Raw genomic sequence first — 12,210 nt, 5'->3', positions numbered from 1 at the left:
CTTCAAATCTCATTTAACGTAGTCTATTGCTCTGCACCCCTAAATCTGGGGGTTCTACCCCCCTAAGGCAGTTTCCTCTACAGCTATTTCTTCTGTTGAAATGACGTCACTTTTATCTATATCACATGCTGCATCTGCTGGATAATTCTATTTTCTCCCCCCGACAGGTGAGAAAGGCCCCCAAATGGAACTGCATCCTGTAAATTCATCAGCCGTTAAGATCACGTGGACACTAAGGACAAGCGGCTACATAACCGGATTCAGATTGGTTTGTGTACCTATTGTAGTTGCGGATTACTGGCACGAAGTTCGTATAATCAATCTTAAATCCGACGAACGTTTTTATGTAATGCGGAACCTCAATTCTGAAAAGGATTACAGATTCGAGTTAAGGATTGTTTCGGGCCCGGTCATGAGTAAATCATCTATTATTATCCACAGTGTTGATAAGGCACCGGCAATACCAGGTGATCTGGATTCTCTCAGGATTTCGAATCCGCGGGATCCAGAATGCGCGGTGAAAGACAACACTTCAATCTTCTTATCATGGGTCGCCCCAATGCGCGCCGCTGACGTTGATCATTATGCCGTGAATATAGAACTAGGCGGGCGGCAGATTGAGAAGTACAAGACCTATCACACAAGAAACTTGCGTTATCTTTTGAAGAATCTGACGCGCGGCACATGGTATTATATCCGCGTCAATGCCGTGGCCAAACAGCACCGTGTTGATGAGGTGGCCCGGAAGATCAAGCGGAAAATAACTCTTCCGAGTTTTCAGAGTGAAATTGTCGCATGTAAAACGGCCGAAGCAAGTAAGTTTCACAGCGTTTTCCGGCTATTTTTACTTTATAGTAAGGTTATAGGAATTTCCGTTCTATTCAAAACTGTCTACGTTTTCAAATCACTCCGTTCTCGCCAGATTCCAGTCAATGCGTGATAATGAATAAGAAATTCCCCTTCTATAGAACTTGGAAACCCCCCTTGAGCGCAAAAGCTAGCGATAATCTTGAAACTCTATTTCTCCCAGTTGTCTTGCTAACACCCATTATACGAAGTCTTAAAACATCTTTTAACTGTAAACGCATCGTAGAATTTAATTTTTTTTTCAATATTCAATTTCATTTCTTTCATTAATTAACTAATTGTTTGATATATGTAATTATCAATTATTCATTCTTGATTGCTTTTTATTCTAAATTTTTTGTAAAGTAGGACTAAATTAGCTTGTGCACAAATTGTACATAGACAGCTATATTATACCCGCCTACTATTAATAAATTGATTATTATTATTATTATTATCATATCATTATGTTTTAAAAGATATTACAATGCCTCAAGATATTACAAAAAGTTTTAGGTATTTCGTAAACTGTTTGCTTTTTTCAAAGCCATTTTTAAATTTTGTACCGCTCAAAAATGTTTATTTAAAGACGTGTATAAGATTATATATGAATCTGTTATTTGGTTTTCATCAAAAGTTTATTTTGTGTTTCAGGACCCGGACCTCCCAAAAATGTGTTCTGCAATGTCAGCAAAAATGCGCACACTGCTAAAGTCACGTGGTTGCCGCCAGAATACCCACGTGGCCTAATTACCAAATATGTCATTCGATACAAGCATTTGGCGCGGAAAATAAAAACAGAATGGAAGACTGCAGTGGTTGTAATGGAGCCTAATTCAAAGGGTTATCCCCTATTTCATAACCTCGATGCAGATTACTATAAGAAATATCGAATCGAGGTTTATGCAGTGAATAGTGCAGGAGGGGGCCAGAGTGTTGTTGTTGAGTCATGCGCACTGAGGAAGGCAACGACAGGTAGGGTAGTAATCAATATTACTTTATGTAAAATGTATTAAGCATTTTTTACAAGGAAAAGAGCCATAATGGGCACTTGGGCAGCTCTGGCATGATGGGCACTTAGGCAATTCTGGTAAATCAGGTACTCAGGCGGCCTAGGGAAAAACGGGCATGTAAGCAGCCTTGTAACCTTTCTCGAATAAACCTCTAGACGCGTCCGTAAAGTGAGGCAGCAGCGAAACAGAGGCTCGTGACGTCAGTCTATATGAACCCCTATATTTTGTCCTATTAATCCAAAGTGCTTGTATAGGGGCGGACACTTGCTCAAATATTGCGGGGCAAGCCTATTGTTTTGATGAAATGACGTCACATTTTCCCATTGTTTTAGAACACAAGACCATTATAATGACGATCAATGTAAGTAAATTGTACCAGGAAAGTTTTTTTTTAGATAAATGACGACGTTTCGAGCATAGCCCGTTATCACTTGATACGACCGCCCCCTCGCCCCCCCCCCAGGTGTCCGCAACTGTGCTTTTGGAATCCAAGGTGCTTATTTACCATAACTAGTTGAGCTGCAAAAGATAAAATCATTCATTGACCATATCACAGCCAACTTTTGATACATGTAACTGTTTTTCTATGTTCGGAAACATTATACAATTAGTTTAGCAAAGTTTAAAATTTATGACGTCATCGCTGTATTATTGTTCTCTTTTTCTTTGACAGTACCAACGGAAATTAATGTCAACCAATCAGAGAGCAGCAATGATTTGATGTCAAGTGACACGAAACTTGGGATTATCATTGGCTGTTCAATTGCTTCCGTTTTTATACTGACCTTTGTGGCTGTCTTCATTTGGAAAAATCCATTCAGGTAGGCCCGCAACATCTCCTTCATTCCCTCGGTCGTTATCTGCTACTGTCACAAAAGTTCTCTGTTGTTTGCTAATTTAGGGCTCGGGCTAGGGAAACATGACAAAATTGTGACAAATGTAATCTGAATTGTCTAAACAATGGGTAATGATGCGGGCGGACATGAAGAATCCGGAAAGGTATCATTTTTTGCTAGATGTCATATTCTTAAGAGAGCGTTCTCTGACCCTAAGCGACCTGTGATTCGTTAATGCAGTTAAAAACTCCTCAACGTGTATGACTTGAGGTTAATCGGATTCTCGTTACCGGATTCTTCATCATCGCCGAACTCTAGTTCGCCAAGCAAAACTAGTTCTTGCTGAATTTATCAACTTTGCCCTGATCCCTCAAAGGTTCTGTCAACCTGCCCTGAAGCAGGATGAAACAGACATGTCCTTGCTCTTTATCCAAGTGGAAAAAGCTTGCCTTTGTTTTCAGCTTTGACAAAGATAACCCCATTTGACTTTGGCTCCTCCAAGTAACCAGCCTCTCCTTCTTACTGACATCTCCTTGTAACTGGCTTGGCCGCATTAAGAATTTTGGGGCTGTGGGAACAGAATGTAATGGGGGTCCCCATGTTGATGTCGGTACTCGATAATGTGATAATGACTTCAGATGGGCCAGAACCAAATACTATTTGTCCAAAAAATGTAGTTTGGGGCCTGGCCGTCTGAAGAGTGCCATAGCTCTTGCACCCCTCCAGGCTCTTCTCAATGCTGGCGAGCAGCTACAGATTTCTTTCCTAAATTTCTCTAAAAAGCAAATTGCCCCAAATTCATTTTCCTTTGTTTCTATTCATCCTTATACCTCCTAATAATGGAAAACTCCAAATTTTCAGGGTCAAGTCTGCCGAGTGCGCCCATGAAGACCAAAGCAAGGCCACCAAGAGTGGATTGCACAACGATGAATTTTTATATTTACAAAGGTTAGCTGCCCTGGAGCACAATTCTTTGTACAAGGAAGCCGATTGCGGCTCAAGATGTTCCGCTGGATCAAAAAATCCTAATGGTAGGCACATTTAGCTCATTTTTTCTTCTACTTTTTCCTTTCCTGTAATGATTTTCAAATACCGTAAGTCCTCGAATAAGCCCCCATCTTTAAACAAGCCCCCTCTAATAATCCCTCTCAAATAAGCCCCCTCTCAAATATCCCCCCTCTCAAATAACCCCCCTCTCAAATAAGCCCCCTCTCAAATAAACCCCCTCTCAAATATGCCCCCTCTCAAATATGCCCCCTCTCAAATAAGCCCCTCTCAAATAACCCCCCTCTCAAATAAGCCCACTCTCAAATAAGCACCCTCTCAAATAAGCACCCTCTCAAGTAAGCCCCCTCTCAAATAAGCCCCCCTCAAACCGTACTACTAATTAACTGAACTGCTGATTATATATTGTCTGTCACGTGATTGCAATGTGTCATGTGACCTGGAGAGCGTCCTACTACACAGTAAGCCATCATGGTATGAGATGTTGCCTCGACAGCCATAGATTTATCCCGATGTATTTGCATTTTCTAGCATACTGACCAGCCTCAAGTAGAGAAAGAAAATTTACCCTGGTAATATTTTTGGCTGTTGCAATATAAACCCCCCCTCACCTTCGAATAAACCCCCTCCCCTTTAATAAGCACCAACCTCATAACATTATTGTGTATAATAAGCCCCTGGGGGTCTATTCAAGAACTTACGGTAGGATAGAAGCTCCAAAGTGTGACGTCATAAAATCTCTATTTTTAGAATTTTAAAATTTGACTACATAACTACATAATAATCTAAAAGAGCACCATGATACGCCTCTGAATGTGCAGAATCTCGTAAATATGTCAAAAAAGTGACAAAATTACAGAGGTTTGATGGGGCTAGAGCTTGTGCTCATCTGGTCATATCTGAGCCATTGCACATTTGGGTCTATTTGATGATTTGGATCTCTCTGGCTGGAGTTTTAACTTCACTGATTCTTTGTACTTTTTCTTTATAGGACGTACACCCGGTGAAAACGAAGCTGCCTCACAGCCGTTAATGCCCAGGTACCAGACAGCAATTGAGCTGACGGGGGGCTCCAGTGGTCAGCCTGTTTGTACTTGCACATGTCTCCTGCATGGGTAGGTTTTGGCCTCTTCAAAGTGTTTTTTTTTAAATTTTGTATGATTTGCTATCTTCAATTCATTATTTTTTTTTATATTCCACTAAAAATTTACAAGACAAGTTACCTATTACGCTACCTACTAATTACTCAACAAACAATACAAGGATGTTGATACCACAGGGAGCAATAGACCATGACAACCCCGTGGCAAATTAACATAGAAAGAATAAAAACTAGCAGGTGAATCAGGAAAGATGCACCACCTGCCTGCAAAGCCGCACCTGAGAGCCAACAACCGACACACATAATTCGATGCGAATTAAACAATGCTATAAAAGTTCCCAGGCCATCATTATGTCCCAGGCCATAATTCACTATTTTCCGTGATGAAGGCTAAAGCAGGCACCATAGGGTTGCTGGAGGTGACTTACCCCAGTCCCCTTGATAAAAAACCTCATTAATATTAGATTTATAGCTAGTGGTCTACTTAATAAGTTTCTCGAGAAGTTATTTGGTGTGGAGCAATGCAACTCATTTCTTTCGGCACTTCAGTCTCACAGAAAGGAATCTGTCGGCTCGATGCAACTTTCCCAAGTGTCTAGGGTCCCAGCTAAGGGGTTATGTGGGGATAGGGTGCCGTACCTCGCCTTTCAAAGAATTTGTATCCGACGAAAGGGGTACATAGAGGGTTGGGGCATTGCCTCTATCGTTCCTGCTACCCTAAGATTCCTAGCAAGAGGTGGTATTGGTGAAGTAACCCTTGTGTTTCATTTCGATGGAAGATCGGGTTAATCGTTCAAAGGTACCCCCGTCTATATAAAGAAACGCTCTCATCAAAGTTACCCCTGGTAAAGGAGAACCCCTTTCAAAAAGAGGACCAGCTGATTGTTTTTGTTTTCTCCATAGGCGGTTACGCGGCCAACCGCTCAGTTCGCGCGAACAACGAGAGTTCAATTCTACGCCCACGAATAACAGTGGTGTTGGTAGCCGCGGCGATATCAAGGATCGAAATAGCTTGCAATCAAGTTCGAGCAGCAACACAACTGATGATATAGATTCGGCTGAATCAGCTGATAGTCGGACTCAGGTATGTTATTCAACCTTAATTTTGAACAGACTGCTTGCCATATGTTTTCTTATAACTGACCAACACGTTTCCTGGCGCTAGTCAACGTGCTCTTTGTTCTAGAGCTTGATTAGAATGATTCAGTTTCGGATGTTTTAGAGAATTTTCTTTATCTGTGTGTGTGTATGTTGGTCATCTGTGAGTGTGATATTGTATATGACAACCACAGTATTGAATAATAACTTAAGAAGACAACACAAACTTACCAAATCTGTACATGAATTTATGAATTTAACATTTTTATTTCGTAACCGTCCCCCCCCCCCCCCAGGCACTTCTTTTGTGTTAAAGTTAATCTGAATCTGACAAACCCTTACTGTATAATCCCTAAACCAGAGATAGACGCTCCTCCCCCCAAATGTAAAGGAAGCCAGAACCCCCTGTCCCACTGTAAAGAAAGCCAGACGCCCCCCCCCAGACGCCCCCCCCCCCCCCCCGCTAAAAAGAACATCTTCCTGATGGTTTTTTTTGTTTATAGATTCTTAGAAAGTCAACTGAGGCTCCATCATACGCTTTGAAGGAGCATTCAGCGCCCAATAGGAACACACTACAGCAATCAGAGAGAGACAACTCTCTGCAAGTATGATATATCTTCTTACTTAGGCCATTATGGAAGGACCTCGTATCCAGATTGGCCTACAGATTGTACACAATGTAAACGCGGTCGTGATATTATTGCGTATAGTCGGACTGAAGTTGTATCCATTTGCATCATAATCTAGTAAGATTTTTAACATAAATGCCTTCTCCGATGTCCTCTTGAGTTAGCCTCGGTATGAATCTGTCACCTGCTAGGCAACCAATGTTGATTAGTCACGTGTTGTGTACCGATGAATCATCTGTATCTGATGATTCAATCATATTCAATCGATCAATGAATCACGTGTTGTCAGCGGTTGGGCCGGCCACTTTGAGAATATTCAATAAAGCCAGATTGGAGGCTGATTATGTTTGATTTGAGGCTGGTTAATAGTTATTTTACCCAAGGGCTGATTTCTGTTGTAAGTTTGTATCCCAGATCCTCCAGTTCGAGTAAATTTTGCATGCTAATTAACGAGATCAACGGTCGGCTATTTATTAGCACAAACCGGGTCCTACACCAAACTGTGGTAGAGCTTTATGTTTTATTCAGTTTCACGCTAAGGAAAACTCAACTTTGTAATTTTCACCCTTTTATTAACACGCAAATATCATTACAAGATTATCATTCATCAACATCTCATCAACTCCCCCTTAATTACAATAACAAGACTTTTTATACTATTTACAGTGCGCATGTGAAATTACAACAATAGAGTGATAAACAAAGTATTAATCCTACTACAGTTTGGGGGGAGGGGGAGGGCCAGCCTATTCTTTTGATAAGATGACAACACATTTGTCCATTATTTTAGAACAAAAGACCATTGTCTTCCAGAACATTTGGTGCAACCGCCCACTTTTCTCCCCCCTTTTCCCCATCTCCCCCTTCTCCCCCCTTCTCCCCCCTTCTCCCCCATCTAGGTGTCCGTCACTGAAGCAAACCAATCATTATCAATGGCAATCTAGACATCGCCATATGAAACTAGCTTTACTTACTTATATTCGCATTGTATTCAGTTTTACCAATACCCTTTAATACCCCAAATTGAACCCCCAATAACTAGAACCCTACATGACTCTAACCCCAATGATTCAAAGCCTCAACAAACTGCCAACCAAACAGACGGCATGACCGTTTGTGATCAAACTTGCTAGCCTCTGTTAGGTGCAGCATCATACCGAGGCTAAGTAGGTTATATTGGCCATTGTATGTCGGTAGCCGTCTTTAGCTATTCAAAGTTCCCTAAACGACTTTTTGTATTTATGCATATTCTTAGTCATATTTTTTAAATGTACTATAAATATATCTTGTAAATCTGGTACCCATGGTGATACGAACTCATTTGCCTTGTTTTCATTAATGTTTGCTTCGGCGGTATTGTGTACCACTGGAGATCACGTGATCGTATAGCTTAAGTTTTTATCGTTTCCTGTTATCCAATTTTGAATTTTGTCTGCGCTCCCTTCCCTTGTATATTTTCCATTCCAAGCTCAGAAGTGGGCAGTCCAATCAATCATGGGGAATGTCCTTTGATCAAGGGAATCCCCTCATAGAGGAGATTCCCTGAAAAACTGGATTCCATTCCAAGCTCAGAAATGGGCTGTCCAATTAATCAGGGGAATGTCCTTTGATCAAGGGAATCCCCCTTATAGAGGAGATTCCCTGAAAAACTGGATTGTGATATGTTGACTTTCTTCTCCGAAGTTAAATTAGGCTCTTTTCTATGCTCTATAAGTCTAGTTGTCTATGCTCTTTCTATGCGACATAAGTCTAGTTGGATGACCGGTTGCAATGCACTTTTTATAAGAATCTTTCATCTAATTTAAATTTATTTTGATTTTAATGAAATCGTACTTCGTTGAGAATGTGTATAGGTAAACCCATCGTATTATAAGTCTTCGTAGATTATTATATATGGCCTTTGGTGTCATTTCAAGGTCATAGGGCCAAAAGAAAGGTCAAATAACTTAGCCAGGGTCAAGGGTCAAATTGTCACGTCTTTGTGATCCACAGTGACTTCGAACAGTGACATCAGCCACATCTTGCTTATACGTCAGCTCTACGACCCACGAGAGTATCTCCTACTCTGCCTTCTGTCATGCTCTGTTTAGAAAGAAAAAGACGAGTCAAAGGTCAGTAAGTTCAGAGTTGAGAGTTGAAACCCGCAGGAAAATGGCCCGAATCCCTCTTATTGACAGTTATTCATAGTAAACGTCCATATTAGTTCTTTAACCTTGGTAACCCGAATCAGGGCTGTGTTTACTCAGCTACAGTTTCCGCAGTGTTTCAAATACGCGGGTATTGAGGTCAAAAGTTAAAGGTTGAAGGTGATAATTGAGAAAGGTTAGGGCTACAAGAGGGTAGCCGCTAGAATGAAACTCCAATTCTCGCTCAAAAGATCAAAGATATTACCATAAATAGCCTCAAAAAGACCACGATGTTAGGAAAACTTTTTAGGCAAAGCACAAAGCAGAGCCCTCATGACCTCGTTGAAATATATTCCATCACCTTTGTAGACTTGTGTATAGCGCATTGTTTTGTGATAATTATTATCTCGGTTAAAATATCATCGATCATTGTGATGATTATTACTATCAAAATAACAGTGTTTGTGATACTGATATTGTCAATATTACAGTGTTTGTGATACTGATATTGTCAATATTACAGTGTTTGTGATACTGATATTGTCAATATTACAGTGTTGTGATACTGATATTGTCATTATTACAGTGTTTTTGATACTGATATTGTCAATATTACAGTGTTGTGATACTGATATTGTCAATATTACAGTGTTGTGATATTGATGTTATCAATATTACAGTGTTGTGATACTGATATTGTCATTATTACAGTGTTTTTGATACTGATATTGTCAATATTACAGTGTTGTGATACTGATATTGTCAATATTACAGTGTTTGTAATTTTGATGTTATCAATATTACAGTGTTGTGATACTGATATTGTCAATATTACAGTGTTTTTGATACTGATATTGTCAATATTACAGTGTTGTGATACTGATATTGTCAATATTACAGTGTTGTGATATTGATGTTATCAATATTACAGTGTTGTGATACTGATATTGTCAATATTAAAGTGTTGTGATATTGATGTTATCAATATTACAATTATGTGATTTTGGCGATCAGTATTACAGTGTTTGTGATATTAATATTATCAATATTACAGTGTTTGTGATTGGCGTCCTGCGAGACAATGTCATATGTTACCATTGATATCAAAGGCTGTTGATACTCTACGTAAAATAATACAAACAGGATTTACATCGTCGTTGTCGTCTGTAAACTTATCATGGTCAGAGGTGCTAAATGAACACCCCTCCCACCTTTTGTATATTTTCCGATTTTTCCGTCCTCCTCCCTGAGCTTTTTAGGACCCCCTTTTTTATTGATAAAATACTTAACGAGCTATTGTTATTGTCAGAAACTTTGGGGCCCTGACCAGCTCGGGGCCTGGGACTACCGGCGTACGGATGAGTCTTACAGTTTAGCTGCAAAATGGATAACGTATGTTGTTTCGACGGTTTAAGATAGGTCTTAACGTATATTCCATACATTCCGAAGTCCAGAATCATTGGTACCCTGACCAGCTCGGGGCGTTGGACTATCTAAAATGTATATTCCTGCTCACTTCGGGTGTGATGTATGTTATTTGTACATAATGACTTTGTTACCATGGGAGTTATTTATGGTATAACACTATCGTTTCTTTATCTGCGTTGTTTGTCCCTGCGTGTTAAGGTATGCTCTTTCGTTGTTACCAGTTCAGTTTCAGTTCAGTTTCATAAAATTTCAAAATTCCACTACATACAATCCAAAAAAGACAAAATTTGAATACAATTAGATATAGCATGCTTAACTAATTAATACAAAGATATATAGGAACGCTGATTGGTGATGTTCCTATATTTAATTTTGGTTTTGTTGTTGCGAATGCTGTCGTTTTTATGTCTGATTTAACGTGCAGAAAACACGGAGCCAGCAAGAGACGATGTTGCGAGACGGTTGCATCTTGATGAATTTACTGACTGACTTAAATACAGGGCGTATACAAATAAAACGAGAGGCTATACAAATTACGTTACGTGGATACGAAGACAATGGGAAGTGTTAATGACAGAGACACAATGGAGGACATGATTACGTTTAGACAATGGTCACTACAGATAAATGCTACACAAGAAGCCTAAAAGAAACAATATACAGTATTGCATCAAGAAGACAAAGGAATTGTATGTAGGGGAATTTCTTAAGGAGGGGCTCTCTCAGTAGCTAGGCTAATCGAGGAGAGAGCACCCCCTATTTATAACTGATTGGCTAATTCTTTCAAAATTTCTTTGAACAATTTATGCATCTAACTTTGGACTGAATGGGGACTTTTCAAGAACAGTATTTGTTTTCAAAGAGAAAAGTCTTAAGTTTGCAACGAAAACTACCAGCAAATTTGAACTTTTTATCTCCAAGGGAATGTTTTTCCAGCATTTTGCTCCAAAATAACGAACTGACCTAAGACCATATTCAAGGGTATTTTTCTGATTTAGAGAAATATCTTTATTAGTTGCGTGATGTGTATGATATGAATGAGCAGATTCAATTAATTCAAAGAAGGAATGAAAACATGTGGGAGAAATTTTATTTACACAATCATAAACATAATAATTTCAGCTGAAAAAGATCATGCAGCTTTAAAATCTTCAAGTCAGAAAAGATTGGAGTGGAAAGAGAAGAAAGGTTTTGAAATGAAATTGCCTTTACAACCCTCTTCTGTAGCAAGAACACAGGATTAATATAAATGAATAATCTTTTTGCGGTACAGAATTTGAAAATGGCTTTGAAAAAACCAAACATTTAACAAAAGCTTTTTCGTCTGACACACCTCAGAGCATAAAACGTCAGAATAAGGTTCCGAAAGAACACGATGGAAAATATATACCCAGTTGTGGATCGAAATAGGCCAATCAGAAAAACGCAAGCACAAGACCGGTATAGTTGACCAATCAGTGCCGCGAGCCTAAAGAAAAATTACCAATGGAATCCAAGAGAGAAAACGAACTCCTTTTGTCTACACAATGGCGGCTTTTTCGTTTTTATGTAGATCGACTCCAAAACTGCTAGATGGAAGGACGACCGGGCTCTGCCAATTAATATAAGTCTCATCGGTAAGGCCCCAAACTAATATGCCATACTGCAGGAAAGGTGAGAATAAAGAATTATAAAGACAGTTTAAAACGTTAATTGGTAAGAAGTATCTAATTTTGACGAACATGCCACAAGTTCTAGCTAGTTTTTATGAAAGTTCTGTTAAGTGATATTTCCATGAGAGATTTTCGTCTAAAGGAACACAAAGAAATTTGACATAACAGCTCTTTCTGATTGGAAGGTTCCCAATTTTGATACTAACTGTGACAGGGCAAAATTGCTGAGGTGACTTAAAAATAGCAAAATTAGTTTTATCTATATTCAGAGCAAGTTTATTTACATCAAGCCACACTTTCACTTTTTCCAATTTATTGTTTACCACTTTTTTAAGCAGGTTCAGATTTTCAGATTCATAGGAAATGTTAGTATCAACTGCAAATAAGTGAAAGACTAATTTTGAACTTGAGTGTGATAGAGGGCTCTTTCTGTGCGAATGACATCGAGTCCCTTGACTAAAGTTGCCCCTCTGAA

General features: G+C 39.3%; 1 protein-coding gene across 1 annotated transcript in view; it reads left to right on the top strand.

Annotated features, from left to right (window-relative positions):
* Positions 1-10,242, top strand: part of LOC135690233 (protogenin B) — a 55,812-nt gene extending 45,570 nt beyond the window's left edge. Inside the window, exons 10-16 of the mRNA XM_065207734.2 lie at positions 168-815; positions 1,501-1,821; positions 2,533-2,680; positions 3,557-3,726; positions 4,692-4,815; positions 5,706-5,886; positions 6,404-10,242. Of these exons, the coding sequence (XP_065063806.2) occupies positions 168-815; positions 1,501-1,821; positions 2,533-2,680; positions 3,557-3,726; positions 4,692-4,815; positions 5,706-5,886; positions 6,404-6,511 (1,700 nt within the window). The 3' untranslated portion in view covers positions 6,512-10,242. The remainder of the gene's footprint in view (positions 1-167; positions 816-1,500; positions 1,822-2,532; positions 2,681-3,556; positions 3,727-4,691; positions 4,816-5,705; positions 5,887-6,403) is intronic.
* Positions 10,243-12,210: the final 1,968 nt, after the last annotated feature.

The sequence above is a fragment of the Rhopilema esculentum genome, chromosome 1 (genome assembly GCF_057945365.1).
Source record: "Rhopilema esculentum isolate cy_ngs chromosome 1, ASM5794536v1, whole genome shotgun sequence".
In the NCBI taxonomy this organism is placed as follows: Eukaryota; Metazoa; Cnidaria; class Scyphozoa; order Rhizostomeae; family Rhizostomatidae; genus Rhopilema; species Rhopilema esculentum.
The sequence above is the reverse complement of the archived record's forward strand: the minus strand, read 5'-3'. Positions and strand labels throughout refer to the sequence as shown.